We start from the raw sequence: 21,573 nt of genomic DNA, 5'->3' as shown, positions 1-21,573 counted from the left end.
AGAGAAACAGCCACTAGGAAGTGCCTGGCTGCAAAGAGCCGGCTGGCTGTAGGAATAGAAGCGTAGCCCTCAAAAGGTGGCAGCTGTTGTGCAGGGTAGGCAGCCGCCTGTTGGAGAGGAAAGAGAGTAGTTTGCAGCCTGCGGGTAACACCAGCGCAGAGTAGAGGGCAGCGCAGCCTGCTGGTGTACTTTCGCCTGAGGGAGAAGCCGTCTGCAGTCAGTGCTGGCTGGAAGTACAGCCACTTGAAGTAGTGCAATCGCAGCCAACAGCAACAGGTACTGCAGCAGTCGCCTTCAAGAAGAACGTGCGCCAGAGGGAGAGATGGTCGCCGGTTGATGAATCCACGCCAGATAGAAGCGATGATGTTTTTACGCTTGAAGGAGGGAGTCCTTTTTAATAAATTAATGTGGAGTTTTACTTTGGTGATACCCACGCATGCATGTGGGGGAACTAGTGGGGGTAGGTGACCATGCCCACCCCCACACTCACTTAAAAGTGGGGCTCCCCACCTTGGCCCCTAAGTGGGTGCCCAAAGGGGGTGCCCACTTTTAAATAAATGTGAACACCTAACCTTATAAATTAAAGGGTTAGAATATAAAACATTAAAACAACAAGTGCGACATACTTACCACCTGTTCACATGCACCAAAACTCGTCAGAATACAGAGCAGACTTCACGACTCACTGGCAGGCGTCCCCGCTCAGTAAGTAACACGTCAAGCAGGCAAACACACAAATACATGTCATGCGAAAACAGTTTCAAACATGCAAATCATGTGTGCATGTGCAAATAGTAACATGGACATATCTCCCGTTCATGGAACAAGTACAAAATATCTGTCGGCACAAAACTGGCACGACATAAAAAGATGAAAACCTGGTCTTCCTATGGAGTGACAGTCCCATAGGTAAGACGGAGTTCCAGGCACGAGTTTCCCTATGGTGTGACAGTCCCATAGGCAAAACACGGCACGAATACTGGCTCTTCCATGGCGTGACAATCCCATGGGTCGAACACAGACCAGGTCATACACGGGTGGCACTGGTCTGGCTCCCGTCCATATGACACCATCTTTCTAACACACGGGTGGCACCAGTCTGGCTCCCGTCCATGTCAGCAAAATACTGGCCTCTTCACATGAGACACCGGCCTGGCCTCAAGTGAACGAGACGCAAAAACTGGAGATGGACCAAATGGTCGGCCAATTGGTGACAGGGCACCTCCTTTAGGTGTCCACACAGTTATGTGGCCATGTGTGGGTGCCTAGAGTTTGGAATCGCCACTCTTAACCTTGGGCCCCGGGCACTAAGTCAATGGCCGATGCCTAACTTTAATAAGTGTGAAACCTTTACAATAAGAAACAAGGGTTAAATAAATACTTACCGCTTGTTCACATGCCACAAACCATGTCAGAATACTGGGCATTCACACGGCTCACTAGTGAGCGTCCCCTACTTGTGAACTGGACACATCATAGCAGGCATTCACACAAAAACAAGTCATGCGAAAACAGTTTCAAACAGGTAGAGATGCATGCGTATGCATTATGCAATGGAAAGGTGTCACAAATCCCTATATTCTAGGGACATGCGGATGCGTGTCAGGCCTAGAAACATGCGGATGCATGTATGTATTATACCTGGGCATGTGTATGGATCATATGAGTGGATGCATATGAGTCCAAGGACATGGCAGGACATTTGTGGACTTTCGGGCGGTGCCCGTGTGGATTCCGGCCATGCACACATGGTGTGTTATGATGGCAGGCGGAATATTTTCAAGTACAAGAATGATGATAGGTGGTTCTCCAAGTTTACATGTGCACAATGCATAAATGATGCATGCCATAACTTTATTTTACTTTGTGTGACATTGTCTTGCTGCCTGGACAATGCTTGTTATTTTGGCTTGTGAAGTCCGAGGGACCGGGGACGCCCGGGCACCTTGTGGACACGTGTGTGCACTCCTGCTTGGGCCTAAAACTGTGGGCTTATGGGTTTTGCAGGTGGTAAGTGCGTCCACACTCAATTTCAGCTTATTTCATTTACTACTAAAGTTTATTGGTTTGCAGGTACACACTTATTAATAAGTGGCCGGACAACTTATAATGCGTTCGCATTTGGTTGGACCAAAATTAATGAAGTCCGGATAGCTTATGGCCATTTCCCATTTGGTTGGACCTAAACTTATACAAACAGGACAAATGGAGCACTATGGGCTGGACACCTACCTGGACACCTTATGGGGACACTTGTCAGCCTGTATGTGTACCCACCAAGCACCATAGGTGGCACTGGAGAAAGGCGCCTCCTTCAAGAGACCATTTGGGCTGTTTTATTCATAACTCAACACATTGGAGAGCTGGTTGAAGCTTTTGGAGTTGCTACAGGGCTGGTTGCTTGCTTCCCGGACTCACACAAGCTTGGATAATGATCCCCACACTCTTCTAAAGGGCTGGTTGGTAAATTTCAGACCTGTATTTTCTGGTTATTGCGAGTTTTGGGCTGGTTACAGGTGTCCAAAGTCAACTTGGACAATACAGGACAGCTCTAGGGACCTCCACAGGGCTGTAGGACCCTTTACAGGTGGATTTCTCGCGATGGAAAGCTGCTGTTTTGGACTGGTTATTGCATAAAACAGGCCGGACAGCAATGGAATATGTGAGCATGGATGTGTCTCAAGGATTCCTGGTGTAACAGGTGTTTAGGGCAAGCATTGGGAACACTTGCTCGCGGAGAACACAGGTTTCTGGATCAGTTTCTCGCGTGGAAACAGGGCCTAAAGATCCATTTACATCCTGTGCAGGGCGGAGTACCTGTGAGGATTGTGATACTCTTGTGCAGGGCGGATGTACCTGTGAAGAGGCTTGTGCAGGGCGGATGTACCTGTGTGTAGGGCGGATGTACCTACAGATTCTCTTGTTTGAGATGTATTCATACATGATGTATTTGGAAGAATCAGGTGCAGGCTGGTGGTGAATCCCCAGGCACCCATAATCTTGTACTTTGCAGACTCTTTTGGTAATATAACCTAAAGGGGGGGGGTCAGCCTATCATCGGCCCCTTTATGTGGTGTACTGTCATTTTCAGCTTTGTGGTTGTAATGCTCAATTGTTAAGTGCTCAGAATCTTGTTCACATTTATACGATTCCAATACACGCGTCCGCCTCCCGTTACATTGGTATTAGAGCTCAGTTTTTTCCCCTCATTGGAAAACGGTCTGAGGCTTGGAATCATAAGTGGTGAGCTGATTAAAGTGTCATGGACAGCCACATTTCTGACAGTGTGGAGAACACACAGGACCGTGAACTTCATGTTACAGGGATGCAAGAGATGCTGCAGGCAATGATGTCTATGGAGATGCAGGTACTCATGACACTATGCATTCTGATTTGGAATCTTTGAGGCGTCAAGTGCGACGCTATAGGGCTGAAACCGAAGAGCTTAGGTCATTGAAAAATGACCCGGATGTACAAAGGGTGTTGGCTGCGATGGCAAAGGCTTCGGTCCATGAAGTCACTTTTGAAGCAATTGCAAAGGAAATGGATGTTGAGAAGCCCCGAGAGCTTGCACTTGCATACCTAATGGTTAAGGGTGATGTATACACTGAAGCAGATGGTAGTTTGGCTTTCAAGAAGCCACCCCTCATGGCTGCCCATGGTGATGCACATGATGCACTACAAGCAGAAAGAGCACAGCAAGTGCCAAATGCTGAAAGGACAAGAGTCCCTGGTGCTAGGCTTGATGCAGGTCAAGAGAAGAGTAAGGATGAGGGATCCTCTACTCATTTCCGCTTTGCTCCAAGAAGACATGTCCGTTCTCGTGTTGAGCTTTCCACTCATCTGGAGAGTGTGACTCAAGAGAGAATGAAGAGGGATCGTGAATCTTCATCGCGGCATCATCATCATGCAGATGAACAGGATGTACATAGGGATGCATATAGAAGGAAGAAGCCTCGAGAGTTCAAGTCCGGTGACAAGGATGTAAAGTTTGAAAACTTTCAGGGACGGATGGACTCTACCAAAGCACTTGCTTTCATTAGACAGTTTGAGATAGCTTTTTGCAATGAAGACTTTTCGGAAAAGTCTATGCTCAGGCATGTGGGAATGCATCTCAAGGATACGGCAAGTGATTGGTGGCTTGCAAAAATACTTGATGGAAGTGCTGCCCCAACTTGGTCTTCTTTCAAAATTCAGTTTTATGATCAATTCTTACCACCAAACTTTGCAAAGGATGTACGCAAGGAGTGGGATTGGTTGTCCCAAGATGAGGGAGAGTCCGTTGCTTCATACATAGCAAAGTTTTGGAAAGTCCTTCTCAAGGTTACTCCCTTCATGAAGATTGGAGAGGACGAGAAGAAGAGAAAGTTTGAATCGGGGCTCCATCACATCATCCAACAAAGCTTGGGAGTGTACCCAAATAAGACCATACAAGAGCTTATACACTCAGCCATGATTGCGGAGAACTTGCACATAAAAGCACCCACAAATAAGCCATTTGCAGGTCAAAACAAGAGCAAATTCAGGGCTGGTTATGACCAGAAAAAGGGTGGACAGCCACCTAAGAATGCTCCCAAAGACGGCCGAGATGCAAAGGATGACTCCGAAAAGAAGCCGGGGGGTAAACGCCACAATTTTGGGCTCTCAAAACAGCAATTGGAAGAGTACAGGAAGGCTGGAAAATGCTTTAAGTGTGGCAGTAAAGATCATATATATCCTAAATGCCCACAGAATCCTAAGAATGCTGAGCCTAATGTGCAAAAGCCTCTTGTGAATGTTGTACCCGATGTGCAGGGTAATACAGGGCATGAGCCCAAGAGTAGAGTCATATGCAAGGCTTGGGGCAAATTGAAGGATCAACCCGCTTTGTTTCTTTTTGATGATGCTTCCACAGATAACTTTATATCCGTACAGATGGCTGCCGCGATAGGTCTCAATGTGGAAGACATGGGAATGCAAATGAATGCAGATGCCGCCTTTGAGGGCAAACAGGTTGATGTAACTCCGGTCATTGGTAAGCTCCGTGTACATATACAGGACTACCTCGACTATGAGAGCTTTTTAGTGGCTCCTCTTACAGGTTGTGATGTTTTGTTGGGGATGCCCTGGCATCACCGTTTAGAGCCTGTTAAGGCTTACAAAGAGAAGAAAATCAGCTTTGTACATAGAGGCCGTGAGCACTCTATAGATGCTGGTACTACTGGAAGTACCATACCTCTTGTAAGCCATGTACAAATTAATAAGGCAATAAAGAAATCAGCTTGTTCTTACTTGGTTTTTGTACGTGATACCATTGAACATTCTAGTGTTGATGTTACTGCATTAGATCAGGACAAGCTTAACTTTTTGAATGAGTTCAAAGATTGTTTTGCAAATGCTTTGCCAGCAAGGTTGCCACCAGAGAGGCCGGAAGATCATTGCATAGATCTAATTCCCGGTAGCTCTCCACCTAATAGGCCACCATACAGGGTGAGTGCTAGTCAACAAGAAGAGATTATGGCACAGGTGAATGAACTTTTGGAAAAGGGTTTGATTCGGCCTAGTTCCTTGCCATATTGCTCGCCGGTACTTCTTGTTCAAAAGAAGGATGGTACTTACAGGATGTGTGTTGATTACCGTGCCCTCAATAAGATAACCATCAAGAATCGGTTTCCCATTCTGCATATTGATGACATCTTGGATAAGCTTGAAGGTTCGGCATGTTTCAGCCGAATAGACCTCAAGAGTGGGTATCATCAAGTGAGAGTGGCACCTCAAGATGTACACAAGACTGCATTCAGGACAGCCTTTGGTCTTTATGAGTTTTTGGTGGTGCCTTTTGGCCTTACAAATGCACCCGCTACCTTCAACAGGATGATGGACAGGGTGTTCAGAAAGCATAGAAAGTTCACAGGTATATTCTTTGATGACATTATTGTATTCTCAAAGAATGAAGCCCAACATCGTGAGCACCTGGCTATTGTGTTTAAAGAGCTTAAGGAAAATCAGCTCTACATAAATGCAAAAAAGAGTGAATTCTTCCTCCCAGAAATTCACTATCTTGGTCACATTGTATCAAAGGATGGTGTGCGCATGGATCCCGCAAAGATACAAACCATGCAAGAATGGCCAGAGCTGAAATCAGTCCATGAAGTGAGGAGCTTCCTTGGTTTATGTGCTTACTACAGGAGGTTCGTCAAGCATTTTGCTTTTATTGCCGCTCCGTTACATGACTTAACGAAGAAGAAAGCAATCTTTAAATGGACACAAGAAGAGAGAGATGCCTTTCAAAAGTTGAAGAGTGCAATCATCTCGGGACCGGTACTCATTATTCCGGATTTGCATAAACCTTTTGTGGTGGAATGTGATGCAAGTGGGGACTGCATAGGGGCTGTTTTGAATCAAGAAGGACATGCCATTGCCTATGAGAGCAGACGCTTGCAACATGCAGAGCTTCATTTACAGGTTTATGAGAAGGAGTTGTTGGCTGTAATTCATGCCCTTACTATTTGGAAACACTATCTTTTAGGGGCTGATTTTATGGTCAAAACTGATCATCAAAGTTTGAGATATTTTTTGACTCAAAGTAAGCTCTCAGAGAAGCATATGAGATGGGCAAATTTCCTCTCAATGTTTCATTTTCAGATTTTGCACACTCCAGGGAAAAAGAATGTGGTGGCGGATGCCTTATCTAGACGACCACAGGTTCATGCTATTACAGTTGCATACCATGAGGACTTCTCGGATATGCGTAATACTTATCATCTGGATGAGGATTTTGCACATGTATGGGCTAATTTGCAAGAGGGTATTGCTGTCCCATCTTATGTCATAAGAGATGGATATCTCATGATGCAAAATCGTATGTGTGTGGTAAAGAACCTTCGCCATAAGGTTATGGATGAGTGCCATGCTCCTCCATATGGAGGTCATAGAGGCATTTTGGCCACAGCACAAGCTTTGGAGAGGTATTTCTTTTGGCCACATATTCGCAAGGATATTGAAGCATATGTACGTGAATGTATGGTATGTCAAAAGGTCAAATTTGACAGACATAAAGCACCTGGATTGCTTCAACCTTTGCCTATACCAAATGAACCATGGGAAAGCATTGCTATGGATTTCATTATGGATTTGCCAAGGACGCCACAGGGTAATGATGCTATTTGGACCATTATTGACAGGTTTAGTAAGCAGGCACATTTCATTCCCGTGCGCAAGACAATAAAGCCAGATCATATGGCTAGGATGTTTTTGGCACAGATATTCAAACACCATGGCATGCCTAAATCTATTGTGGGGGATAGAGATCCTAGAACCACAAGTTTATTTTGGCGCGCATTGTTTGACAATATGGGTACAAAGCTGAACTTCTCATCAGCTTACCATCCACAGACAGATGGGCAAAGTGAAATAGCAAATTCAGCCGTCCTCGACTTGCTGAAATCTTATGTATCCGACCGCAAATCGGATTGGGAGAAGTATTTACCACTTGTGGAGTTTGCCTACAACAATACGGTACATACTTCTACGGGCAAGGCACCCTTTGAGATTATCTATGGCAAGGTGGTATTACCACCCATTCTTCGTACAAAGGATGAGATTTTTGCAGCAGATGAGTATGTCAGAGACTTGGATACTGCATTTCTACAGGTACGGACAGCCATAGAGAGGTCTCAAACCAAGAATAAAAAGGCAGCTGATAAGCATAGAAGGGATGTACAATTCAAACAAGGTGATTGGGTCTTGCTGAAATTTGAAAAGGCACGCCTTCGGAAGAGGCCAGGGAAAGAGGGAAAGTACCCTAAACTTTCCAACAGATACTATGGACCTTTTCAGATCTTGGAGAAGATCAATGATGTTGCATTTCGGCTTGTACTCCCAGATCATTGGAACATGCATAATGCTTTTCATGTGAGCCTATTGAGGCCTTATGTGGGACCGACACCGTTTGAGCCGGTTTTGGAAGACCCACCCGAGGTGGATGAGCTGGAAGAGATTCTTCAACCTGAACAGATTGTTTTTCACAAGGAACGAAAGCTTGCGGGAGGCAAACTTGTTCGTAGGTACCTTGTGAAGTTCAAGAATTATTCAGCTTTGAATGCGAAATGGATGGATGAGGCCTACTTCGAGGATTACCCAGATCTTTTGAAGGCCTATCTGGAGGCTTTTCAGTTGCGGTCAACTGATTAGAAGCCGGGGGGATGTCACAAATCCCTATATTCTAGGGACATGCGGATGCGTGTCAGGCCTAGAAACATGCGGATGCATGTATGTATTATACCTGGGCATGTGTATGGATCATATGAGTGGATGCATATGAGTCCAAGGACATGGCAGGACATTTGTGGACTTTCGGGCGGTGCCCGTGTGGATTCCGGCCATGCACACATGGTGTGTTATGATGGCAGGTGGAATATTTTCAAGTACAAGAATGATGATAGGTGGTTCTCCAAGTTTACATGTGCACAATGCATAAATGATGCATGCCATAACTTTATTTTACTTTGTGTGACATTGTCTTGCTGCCTGGACAATGCTTGTTATTTTGGCTTGTGAAGTCCGAGGGACCGGGGACGCCCGGGCACCTTGTGGACACGTGTGTGCACTCCTGCTTGGGCCTAAAACTGTGGGCTTATGGGTTTTGCAGGTGGTAAGTGCGTCCACACTCAATTTACAGCTTATTTCATTTACTACTAAAGTTTATTGGTTTGCAGGTACACACTTATTAATAAGTGGCCGGACAACTCATAATGCGTTCGCATTTGGTTGGACCAAAATTAATGAAGTCCGGATAGCTTATGGCCATTTTCCATTTGGTTGGACCTAAACTTATACAAACAGGACAAATGGAGCACTATGGGCTGGACACCTACCTGGACACCTTATGGGGACACTTGTCAGCCTGTATGTGTACCCACCAAGCACCATAGGTGGCACTGGAGAAAGGCGCCTCCTTCAAGAGACCATTTGGGCTGTTTTATTCATAACTCAACACATTGGAGAGCTGGTTGAAGCTTTTGGAGTTGCTACAGGGCTGGTTGCTTGCTTCCCGGACTCACACAAGCTTGGATAATGATCCCCACACTCTTCTAAAGGGCTGGTTGGTAAATTTCAGACCTGTATTTTCTGGTTATTGCGAGTTTTGGGCTGGTTACAGGTGTCCAAAGTCAACTTGGACAATACAGGACAGCTCTAGGGACCTCCACAGGGCTGTAGGACCCTTTACAGGTGGATTTCTCGCGATGGAAAGCTGCTGTTTTGGACTGGTTATTGCATAAAACAGGCCGGACAGCAATGGAATATGTGAGCATGGATGTGTCTCAAGGATTCCTGGTGTAACAGGTGTTTAGGGCAAGCATTGGGAACACTTGCTCGCGGAGAACACAGGTTTTTGGATCAGTTTCTCGCGTGGAAACAGGGCCTAAAGATCCATTTACATCCTGTGCAGGGCGGAGTACCTGTGAGGATTGTGATACTCTTGTGCAGGGCGGATGTACCTGTGAAGAGGCTTGTGCAGGGCGGATGTACCTGTGTGTAGGGCGGATGTACCTACAGATTCTCTTGTTTGAGATGTATTCATACATGATGTATTTGGAAGAATCAGGTGCAGGCTGGTGGTGAATCCCCAGGCACCCATAATCTTGTACTTTGCAGACTCTTTTGGTAATATAACCTAAAGGGGGGGGTCAGCCTATCATCGGCCCCTTTATGTGGTGTACTGTCATTTTCAGCTTTGTGGTTGTAATGCTCAATTGTTAAGTGCTCAGAATCTTGTTCACATTTATACGATTCCAATACACGCGTCCGCCTCCCGTTACATTGGTATCAGAGCTCAGTTTTTTCCCCTCATTGGAAGACGGTCTGAGGCTTGGAATCATAAGTGGTGAGCTGATTTGAGTGTCATGGACAGCCACATTTCTGACAATGTGGAGAACACACAGGACCGTGAACTTCATGTTACAGGGATGCAAGAGATGCTGCAGGCAATGATGTCTATGGAGATGCAGGTACTCATGACACTATGCATTCTGATTTGGAATCTTTGAGGCGTCAAGTGCGACGCTATAGGGCTGAAACCGAAGAGCTTAGGTCATTGAAAAATGACCCGGATGTACAAAGGGTGTTGGCTGCGATGGCAAAGGCTTCGGTCCATGAAGTCACTTTTGAAGCAATTGCAAAGGAAATGGATGTTGAGAAGCCCCGAGAGCTTGCACTTGCATACCTAATGGTTAAGGGTGATGTATACACTGAAGCAGATGGTAGTTTGGCTTTCAAGAAGCCACCCCTCATGGCTGCCCATGGTGATGCACATGATGCACTACAAGCAGAAAGAGCACAGCAAGTGCCAAATGCTGAAAGGACAAGAGTCCCTGGTGCTAGGCTTGATGCAGGTCAAGAGAAGAGTAAGGATGAGGGATCCTCTACTCATTCCCGCTTTGCTCCAAGAAGACATGTCCATTCTCGTGTTGAGCTTTCCACTCATCTGGAGAGTGTGACTCAAGAGAGAATGAAGAGGGATCGTGAATCTTCATCGCGGCATCATCATCATGCAGATGAACAGGATGTACATAGGGATGCATATAGAAGGAAGAAGCCTCGAGAGTTCAAGTCCGGTGACAAGGATGTAAAGTTTGAAAACTTTCAGGGACGGATGGACTCTACCAAAGCACTTGCTTTCATTAGACAGTTTGAGATAGCTTTTTGCAATGAAGACTTTTCGAAAAAGTCTATGCTCAGGCATGTGGGAATGCATCTCAAGGATACGGCAAGTGATTGGTGGCTTGCAAAAATACTTGATGGAAGTGCTGCCCCAACTTGGTCTTCTTTCAAAATTCAGTTTTATGATCAATTCTTACCACCAAACTTTGCAAAGGATGTACGCAAGGAGTGGGATTGGTTGTCCCAAGATGAGGGAGAGTCCGTTGCTTCATACATAGCAAAGTTTTGGAAAGTCCTTCTCAAGGTTACTCCCTTCATGAAGATTGGAGAGGACGAGAAGAAGAGAAAGTTTGAATCGGGGCTCCATCACATCATCCAACAAAGCTTGGGAGTGTACCCAAATAAGACCATACAAGAGCTTATACACTCAGCCATGATTGCGGAGAACTTGCACATAAAAGCACCCACAAATAAGCCATTTGCAGGTCAAAACAAGAGCAAATTCAGGGCTGGTTATGACCAGAAAAAGGGTGGACAGCCACCTAAGAATGCTCCCAAAGATGGCCGAGATGCAAAGGATGACTCCGAAAAGAAGCCGGGGGGTAAACGCCACAATTTTGGGCTCTCAAAACAGCAATTGGAAGAGTACAGGAAGGCTGGAAAATGCTTTAAGTGTGGCAGTAAAGATCATATATATCCTAAATGCCCACAGAATCCTAAGAACGCTGAGCCTAATGTGCAAAAGCCTCTTGTGAATGTTGTACCCGATGTGCAGGGTAATACAGGGCATGAGCCCAAGAGTAGAGTCATATGCAAGGCTTGGGACAAATTGAAGGATCAACCCGCTTTGTTTCTTTTTGATGATGCTTCCACAGATAACTTTATATCCGTACAGATGGCTGCCGCCATAGGTCTCAATGTGGAAGACATGGGAATGCAAATGAATGCAGATGCCGCCTTTGAGGGCAAACAGGTTGATGTAACTCCGGTCATTGGTAAGCTCCGTGTACATATACAGGACTACCTCGACTATGAGAGCTTTTTAGTGGCTCCTCTTACAGGTTGTGATGTTTTGTTGGGGATGCCCTGGCATCACCGTTTAGAGCCTGTTAAGGCTTACAAAGAGAAGAAAATCAGCTTTGTACATAGAGGCCGTGAGCACTCTATAGATGCTGGTACTACTGGAAGTACCATACCTCTTGTAAGCCATGTACAAATTAATAAGGCAATAAAGAAATCAGCTTGTTCTTACTTGGTTTTTGTACGTGATACCATTGAACATTCTAGTGTTGATGTTACTGCATTAGATCAGGACAAGCTTAACTTTTTGAATGAGTTCAAAGATTGTTTTGCAAATGCTTTGCCAGCAAGGTTGCCACCAGAGAGGCCGGAAGATCATTGCATAGATCTAATTCCCGGTAGCTCTCCACCTAATAGGCCACCATACAGGGTGAGTGCTAGTCAACAAGAAGAGATTATGGCACAGGTGAATGAACTTTTGGAAAAGGGTTTGATTCGACCTAGTTCCTCGCCATATTGCTCGCCGGTACTTCTTGTTCAAAAGAAGGATGGTACTTACAGGATGTGTGTTGATTACCGTGCCCTCAATAAGATAACCACCAAGAATCGGTTTCCCATTCTGCGTATTGATGACATCTTGGATAAGCTTGAAGGTTCGGCATGTTTCAGCCGAATAGACCTCAAGAGTGGGTATCATCAAGTGAGAGTGGCACCTCAAGATGTACACAAGACTACATTCAGGACAGCCTTTGGTCTTTATGAGTTTTTGGTGGTGCCTTTTGGCCTTACAAATGCACCCGCTACCTTCAACAGGATGATGGACAGGGTGTTCAGAAAGCATAGAAAGTTCACAGGTATATTCTTTGATGACATTATTGTATTCTCAAAGAATGAAGCCCAACATCGTGAGCACCTGGCTATTGTGTTTAAAGAGCTTAAGGAAAATCAGCTCTACATAAATGCAAAAAAGAGTGAATTCTTCCTCCCAGAAATTCACTATCTTGGTCACATTGTATCAAAGGATGGTGTGCGCATGGATCCCGCAAAGATACAAACCATGCAAGAATGGCCAGAGCTGAAATCAGTCCATGAAGTGAGGAGCTTCCTTGGTTTATGTGCTTACTACAGGAGGTTCGTCAAGCATTTTGCTTTTATTGCCGCTCCGTTACATGACTTAACGAAGAAGAAAGCAATCTTTAAATGGACACAAGAAGAGAGAGATGCCTTTCAAAAGTTGAAGAGTGCAATCATCTCGGGACCGGTACTCATTATTCCGGATTTACATAAACCTTTTGTGGTGGAATGTGATGCAAGTGGGGACTGCATAGGGGCTGTTTTGAATCAAGAAGGACATGCCATTGCCTATGAGAGCAGACGCTTGCAACATGCAGAGCTTCATTTACAGGTTTATGAGAAGGAGTTGTTGGCTGTAATTCATGCCCTTACTATTTGGAAACACTATCTTTTAGGGGCTGATTTTATGGTCAAAACTGATCATCAAAGTTTGAGATATTTTTTGACTCAAAGTAAGCTCTCAGAGAAGCATATGAGATGGGCAAATTTCCTCTCAATGTTTCATTTTCAGATTTTGCACACTCCAGGGAAAAAGAATGTGGTGGCGGATGCCTTATCTAGACGACCACAGGTTCATGCTATTACAGTTGCATACCATGAGGACTTCTCGGATATGCGTAATACTTATCATCTGGATGAGGATTTTGCACATGTATGGGCTAATTTGCAAGAGGGTATTGCTGTCCCATCTTATGTCATAAGAGATGGATATCTCATGATGCAAAATCGTATGTGTGTGGTAAAGAACCTTCGCCATAAGGTTATGGATGAGTGCCATGCTCCTCCATATGGAGGTCATAGAGGCATTTTGGCCACAGCACAAGCTTTGGAGAGGTATTTCTTTTGGCCACATATTCGCAAGGATATTGAAGCATATGTACGTGAATGTATGGTATGTCAAAAGGTCAAATTTGACAGACATAAAGCACCTGGATTGCTTCAACCTTTGCCTATACCAAATGAACCATGGGAAAGCATTGCTATGGATTTCATTATGGATTTGCCAAGGACGCCACAGGGTAATGATGCTATTTGGACCATTATTGACAGGTTTAGTAAGCAGGCACATTTCATTCCCGTGCGCAAGACAATAAAGCCAGATCATATGGCTAGGATGTTTTTGGCACAGATATTCAAACACCATGGCATGCCTAAATCTATTGTGGGGGATAGAGATCCTAGAACCACAAGTTTATTTTGGCGCGCATTGTTTGACAATATGGGTACAAAGCTGAACTTCTCATCAGCTTACCATCCACAGACAGATGGGCAAAGTGAAATAGCAAATTCAGCCGTCCTCGACTTGCTGAAATCTTATGTATCCGACCGCAAATCGGATTGGGAGAAGTATTTACCACTTGTGGAGTTTGCCTACAACAATACGGTACATACTTCTACGGGCAAGGCACCCTTTGAGATTATCTATGGCAAGGTGGTATTACCACCCATTCTTCGTACAAAGGATGAGATTTTTGCAGCAGATGAGTATGTCAGAGACTTGGATACTGCATTTCTACAGGTACGGACAGCCATAGAGAGGTCTCAAACCAAGAATAAAAAGGCAGCTGATAAGCATAGAAGGGATGTACAATTCAAACAAGGTGATTGGGTCTTGCTGAAATTTGAAAAGGCACGCCTTCGGAAGAGGCCAGGGAAAGAGGGAAAGTACCCTAAACTTTCCAACAGATACTATGGACCTTTTCAGATCTTGGAGAAGATCAATGATGTTGCATTTCGGCTTGTACTCCCAGATCATTGGAACATGCATAATGCTTTTCATGTGAGCCTATTGAGGCCTTATGTGGGACCGACACCGTTTGAGCCGGTTTTGGAAGACCCACCCGAGGTGGATGAGCTGGAAGAGATTCTTCAACCTGAACAGATTGTTTTTCACAAGGAACGAAAGCTTGCGGGAGGCAAACTTGTTCGTAGGTACCTTGTGAAGTTCAAGAATTATTCAGCTTTGAATGCGAAATGGATGGATGAGGCCTACTTCGAGGATTACCCAGATCTTTTGAAGGCCTATCTGGAGGCTTTTCAGTTGCGGTCAACTGATTAGAAGCCGGGGGGATGTCACAAATCCCTATATTCTAGGGACATGCGGATGCGTGTCAGGCCTAGAAACATGCGGATGCATGTATGTATTATACCTGGGCATGTGTATGGATCATATGAGTGGATGCATATGAGTCCAAGGACATGGCAGGACATTTGTGGACTTTCGGGCGGTGCCCGTGTGGATTCCGGCCATGCACACATGGTGTGTTATGATGGCAGGCGGAATATTTTCAAGTACAAGAATGATGATAGGTGGTTCTCCAAGTTTACATGTGCACAATGCATAAATGATGCATGCCATAACTTTATTTTACTTTGTGTGACATTGTCTTGCTGCCTGGACAATGCTTGTTATTTTGGCTTGTGAAGTCCGAGGGACCGGGGACGCCCGGGCACCTTGTGGACACGTGTGTGCACTCCTGCTTGGGCCTAAAACTGTGGGCTTATGGGTTTTGCAGGTGGTAAGTGCGTCCACACTCAATTTACAGCTTATTTCATTTACTACTAAAGTTTATTGGTTTGCAGGTACACACTTATTAATAAGTGGCCGGACAACTTATAATGCGTTCGCATTTGGTTGGACCAAAATTAATGAAGTCCGGATAGCTTATGGCCATTTCCCATTTGGTTGGACCTAAACTTATACAAACAGGACAAATGGAGCACTATGGGCTGGACACCTACCTGGACACCTTATGGGGACACTTGTCAGCCTGTATGTGTACCCACCAAGCACCATAGGTGGCACTGGAGAAAGGCGCCTCCTTCAAGAGACCATTTGGGTTGTTTTATTCATAACTCAACACATTGGAGAGCTGGTTGAAGCTTTTGGAGTTGCTACAGGGCTGGTTGCTTGCTTCCCGGACTCACACAAGCTTGGATAATGATCCCCACACTCTTCTAAAGGGCTGGTTGGTAAATTTCAGACCTGTATTTTCTGGTTATTGCGAGTTTTGGGCTGGTTACAGGTGTCCAAAGTCAACTTGGACAATACAGGACAGCTCTAGGGACCTCCACAGGGCTGTAGGACCCTTTACAGGTGGATTTCTCGCGATGGAAAGCTGCTGTTTTGGACTGGTTATTGCATAAAACAGGCCGGACAGCAATGGAATATGTGAGCATGGATGTGTCTCAAGGATTCCTGGTGTAACAGGTGTTTAGGGCAAGCATTGGGAACACTTGCTCGCGGAGAACACAGGTTTCTGGATCAGTTTCTCGCGTGGAAACAGGGCCTAAAGATCCATTTACATCCTGTGCAGGGCGGAGTACCTGTGAGGATTGTGATACTCTTGTGCAGGGCGGATGTACCTGTGAAGAGGCTTGTGCAGGGCGGATGTACCTGTGTGTAGGGCGGATGTACCTACAGATTCTCTTGTTTGAGATGTATTCATACATGATGTATTTGGAAGAATCAGGTGCAGGCTGGTGGTGAATCCCCAGGCACCCATAATCTTGTACTTTGCAGACTCTTTTGGTAATATAACCTAAAGGGGGGGGGGGGGTCAGCCTATCATCGGCCCCTTTATGTGGTGTACTGTCATTTTCAGCTTTGTGGTTGTAATGCTCAATTGTTAAGTGCTCAGAATCTTGTTCACATTTATACGATTCCAATACACGCGTCCGCCTCCCGTTACAAAAGGTCCATATGAATGAGCTCCAGAATATGAGAAGCCCAATGGGTAGCCTCGTGAGGAAAGGCATCTCTGTGTTGCTTGCCATGAAGACAAGCCATATAAGTGGAGTTGGAGGGTTTCAATGGCAGAAGACCCTCGACCATCTGTCTGGAAGACTGCAGTTGCAAAGAAGTATAATTCAGATGAGCATGCCACAAATCCGTATCCACACGAGCTACCAAGGCATGATAGCTGTGAAGAAGTTACAGTAGATGAGATTGGGACTTAGTCAAAGAGCCCCCAAAGTCCTTTAACCGATGAAGACCACATTCCTGGATACTTGTAGCAAGAATTTGCAAGGTGTTGGTGTCGATGATCTCGAGGATAGAACTGTCGAAGTAGACACTATATCCTTTCTCAGCAATCCGAAAAATTGAGAAGAGATTGTTGGAGAGCTTGGGAACATGAAGTACATCTGGAATGGTAGAAGGTTGGCCTGGGGAAGAGTCAAGTCGCGCATTACCAACCGAAGCGGCCTCCAAGTTGGAAGCATCACCAATGGACATGGTGGAAGAACTGGGACGAATGTCATGAAGAATGGTCTTGCCAGGAGTTATGTGAGTACTACACCCACTATCAACCACCCAATCCGTAATACGTGAGGTGGAAGGAACATGAGAGTCAGAGGGAAGCTCCTCAATACCGATGAAGAGAGTCTCCGTGGTCGAAGAGGATTTTTGAGTTTGGTTGGTGGATGAAGAGGTTTGATTGGGGGGTTTCTTAGCAAAACCACCTTCTCTCTTCTTCTTGTGACAATTGATCTTTGGGACCACAATAATGACAAGTAAGCTCTTTATGAGAGAGATTGCTGGTAGATTTGTGGTCACCTTTGTTGCTTGTGGAAACCTAGGACTGCCATTTGCTTTTGCTCTTAGCCTGAAGAAGGGTCTCGAACGTACCCTGGTTGGTCTTCTTTCTCTTGGCCCTATCTTATGTAGATCAGGAGTTGAAGGAAGTAGTGATTGGTATCACAAAAGTAGAGAAAGTTTTGGGCGATTTGGCGAGGAGGCGATTGACAAAGTCCTTGCCAATAGCTTTGCTCCCCAAAGAGACCAACTGCTTCTGAATGGTTATGAATTCGTAATAGAATCCATGATGTTAGCAATATCGACGATCTTCAGGTTGGAGAGCTGATTCTTCAAGGCTACCTTCTGAGCAAAGTTCTCACGGTGATACCTCCTCTGGATGGTATCCCACAATTCTTTTGCAGTTTCCTCATCATTGCCATCAAATTGACGAGCAATAGGGGGTTTTATGTTGAAGAAGATAAAGGTATGAGCCCTTGCATCTTTGTCAGCCCAGGCATCAATCTCAGCCTGAAGAGAAGTAGCATCGGGAGAGGCATTAGTATCAAAAACAATACCTCATAGTCGATGATATCAAAGGAGAGTTTTCATTTGGAGTGCCCAATCAAGATAATTGGTTCCATCTAAGATGGATTCCTTGGGAAGTTGAGGAATGGATGAAGAGATGACAGTCGGTGTAGAAGCCATGGAATCCTCCTCTTGAATTTACAGCAGAAAGGCTGCAAGTAGGTACCCTGGGGGGTGGCCCACTCCTCCCTAGATGCTAGGTGAGGTGAAAGAAAGATGTAAAAGTGTACTACTACCAGAGATAAAAGTGTACTCCTACCGGAGATCAAGGTACACGGGTGAAGACTGGAGCCAAACCGATGCGCGATGAAGTAAGGGAGGGAGAGGCTAATGCAGCAGAAAAATGCTGATTTGTGCGATGAAGTAGATCTCCAAAACAGGAGGGCTACAGCAGCACATCTCTATTTGCTTCCGCTTCACATTCACATATTCTCACATGGTATCTGAGATCTTGTGCTTCCACAGCAAGAAGAGTTCTCGTTTGCTCCTTGGGCGGTTGTGTTTTGGAGATCTGCTTCGTTGCACAAATCAGCATTTTTCTGCTGCGTTTCTCCTCCAGCAGCACTCTGCTGATTTGTGTGATGAAGTAGATCTCCAAAACGGAGCCGCCAAAGGAGGAGAGGAGAGCTCTTCTTGCTAATCTGTGGAAGGACAAGATCTTCGATACCATGTGAGAATATGTGAATGTGAAGCGGAAGCAAATAGAGATCTAATGTATCGAATGAAATGATAAAAATGCCTAAGAAATATGGGAAAAATCCCTAAAAAATATCAGATAAATATCTGGATGAAAAGGGGATAAAATGGAGTATAAGGGAGCTGGAGATGACATGTCCAACACTCTATACCCACAGTGGGTACTTTTTGGGCCAATGCAAACAGGATGTGTACGGTAGGTACTGTGTGGTGCAGCTGTGCAAAACACGCTTGTTTCAAAATTTAATTATCTCCTAAATAGTGGGAGAAAGTTATAACAGTTGCTCATGATGGTGCTGTTTCTGCAGATCGTCTAATTTTAGAAGTTGTAAAAGTAGGTCAGTTGATATGTGTTGTGATTATTTAATAACGGCTGTGGCATGGTTGTCTTGACAGGCACGCCCTCTTTTCAAAGACAGAAGGAAGTTTGCTCAAATGGCTGACCCAAAGCTTCGAGGTCATTTTCCTGTGAGGGGCTTGTTCCAAGCCCTAGCGGTGGCAGCTATGTGTCTTCATGAGCAGGCTGCATCAAGGCCCTTGATTGCAGATGTTGTTACGGCACTAAACTTTTTGGCCTCCCAAACTTGTGATCCTGCACAGCCTCCCAACAGGGCTTGTTTGGTGACACCCTATCCAGCAACAGAGGAGGTGAAGGTCATTTTAGGTCCAACACCTAAGCCTACAGCAGAGGCTGAGCGGCAGCAAGCTCTAGCTTCCAATCATGCTGATAGTTTGCATTCGCGAAGTGGAGGAGTTAATGTTCATCCTGATACAGATGATATGAGAGATGCTGAGATGCAAAGTAGTGCAAGGCATGCCGTGTGGAGAGCCCCAATTATGGGTAAAGAGAGAGAGCAGGCTGTTGCAGAAGCAAGGGTTTGGGGGGAGACTTGGAGGGAGAAGAGGGGAGGTTTGAGAGGGGAACGGGAAACCGACCAAAGGGCATCAGGCCAAGCAGCCTAATAAGAACACGCTGACATGGTTTATGTAAGGGATGGAGTGTTGTGTTGGTATTACGAGAGTGGGCAATCTCTGCTTAGCCGTCTACATGCAATGGCAATTAATGCTTGGCATTTTGAGGGGAGTCCGAATTTTGAGGTACTCATGGGGCGCTGGAATGGAAAAATCATTGGAGTGCTGGATTTGGTGTCACATTCTTAAAATTATGTTGTTTCTGGTTGTTTGATAAAAACAAGCCGTTGTAAAATATTGGTAAAAAAGCATGTGCCATCATCTCTTTTGGTTTAGTTTGACTTGCGCTGCTAGTATGGCATGCAATTTCTGTGTCTTGTGCAATGGGCAATTCAGTACACACTATCAATAGCTGAGTTAAACCTGCTTTTCAAGTTGTTCACGTAGCACTAAGAAATTGCATTTAAATATGTAGCTGACACAATTGATACTTATTTAGTGCTTTCAAGGCTTCTTTTAATCAAGCTTCTATAGGTTGATGGATGATGGGGTTGAGACAGATTTTCGATTGCTGACTTGTTGTAATGCCTTGTCATCAATAAAGATTGTGATCATGAGGAAGTCTGAGGAATGCTCTCAAATAACTAGACTTATTCAAGTTGGAGTTTTGCACTGAAGATGCCAAAAAGAGAAGGACTAGGACGAACTCATCTCATGAAATATAGGGCATCATGGTTCTTTCTATAATAGAGTGCCAGAACATGCCTTGGCACATTAGAAAGGCTTGCTGATTGAACAATGGTTTAGTGCATGTTTGAGGAATTGTCACACAAACCAACTCAAAAGAACGAAAGGTGCCACAGAGCAGTCCTGAAGTTAGAAGATTAAACACGGTATTTGAAATTGCGTTCTCGATTTCTTCATAAGACCATTCTGTTCTTTAGCCATTTTATTATTCTTTAATTATCTTCTACAACTAAAGAATATCAAAGTTAAGTTCTTGATGTCTTCATAGAACCGCTTCCATTTATAGTCAGTCACTTGATGTGGGAGAATATTTCAACATTCTCTGTTAATGGAAGCTCCAATACATAGGCTCCTAACAACGGCTTTAGGCAAAGCAAGGTGGTACGCGAAGGTTCTAACACGATATTTGTGAACCAAGCTTTGGCACACATTTTAATTTCTCATTGAATGACTATGGCCCAAACCTTAACCAAACCTACAACCGTCTCTATTGACTTTCCTAGATATCTAGACATGGTTGAGCCAAGTTCTTGGTTATATACTTTGAACCTCTATTGTTTCAGGCTTCAACCCGCTCAACGCACATAAAATACAATGATTGGAGCCAACATGTTGAAACTCTTAACAATTTTCAAGAACATGTATCGTCACTCATGAGCCCAACTACATTATTCTCAAGTCTACAAGGTCAAGAGTCTAACAGGGGCATGTAGAGGACTTTTTTTTTGCTTTTTGTTTTTTGCCAAGTGAAGGTTTAGCAAACTCATCAAAAGGTACCCATGTTAACAATTGTTTCATTTGTTTTAGAACCTTTTGAGCTCATTTTTGGTGTCAAAAAGGCCAAATTGTGCATGCGTAGAATCTCTTTTATGTCACATGCCATATTTGTTCTCCTTCATGTCTCAACCATGGTCTATATGGAGAAATTGATTATATTTATACATAAAGGTATTTAGGATTTATGTAGATAAACTTAGCATGTCTTGATTGTAATTTATAGATATGGCTGGACTAACTCCAAATGTGTGAAAAAGCTCATAGATTTTCTTGGTGCAAAAAGACTCTTTGGAATTGGGAGATTTTTGTCCACATCTAAAAAGGGGATCCTAATAAAAGATCATAGATTTTGTTGAAATCCCTAAAAAGCTCATGATAGAAAGCTCGCAAAAAGATTTCTCCCAAAAGGAAGTATATGACCTTAAATATTTTACAAAAATCTTTTAGGAATGAAAGAACCATCATATTTCCTAGGAATCATTGTCAACAAGGCAAACCCTAACCTATGCTTTGATACCATGATAGAAAACATGGTGGGTGATTAGGAATCAATATCAACTAAAACATAAGAGACAAGGTAAACACTAACCTATGTTGTAATA

The 21,573-nt window shown here is 44.5% G+C and overlaps 1 protein-coding gene across 4 annotated transcripts in view; it reads left to right on the top strand.

Annotated features, from left to right (window-relative positions):
• LOC147636496 (putative serine/threonine-protein kinase PBL7) overlaps positions 1–19,782 on the top strand; it is a 48,187-nt gene extending 28,405 nt beyond the window's left edge. For all 4 annotated transcript variants that reach the window (XM_086801956.1, XM_086801955.1, XM_086801953.1 and 1 more), the window contains exon 6: positions 18,932–19,782. In XM_086801956.1, coding sequence (XP_086658082.1) covers positions 18,932–19,498 — 567 coding nt within the window. In that variant the 3' untranslated portion in view covers positions 19,499–19,782. The remainder of the gene's footprint in view (positions 1–18,931) is intronic.
• The last annotated feature ends 1,791 nt before the right edge of the window (positions 19,783–21,573 follow it).

This window comes from Cibotium barometz, chromosome 8 (genome assembly GCF_041138505.1).
Source record: "Cibotium barometz isolate CiBa-2024 chromosome 8, ASM4113850v1, whole genome shotgun sequence".
Classification (NCBI taxonomy): domain Eukaryota; kingdom Viridiplantae; phylum Streptophyta; class Polypodiopsida; order Cyatheales; family Cibotiaceae; genus Cibotium; species Cibotium barometz.
Note: the sequence above shows the minus strand (reverse complement) of the source record. Positions and strands in the feature narration are given on the sequence as shown.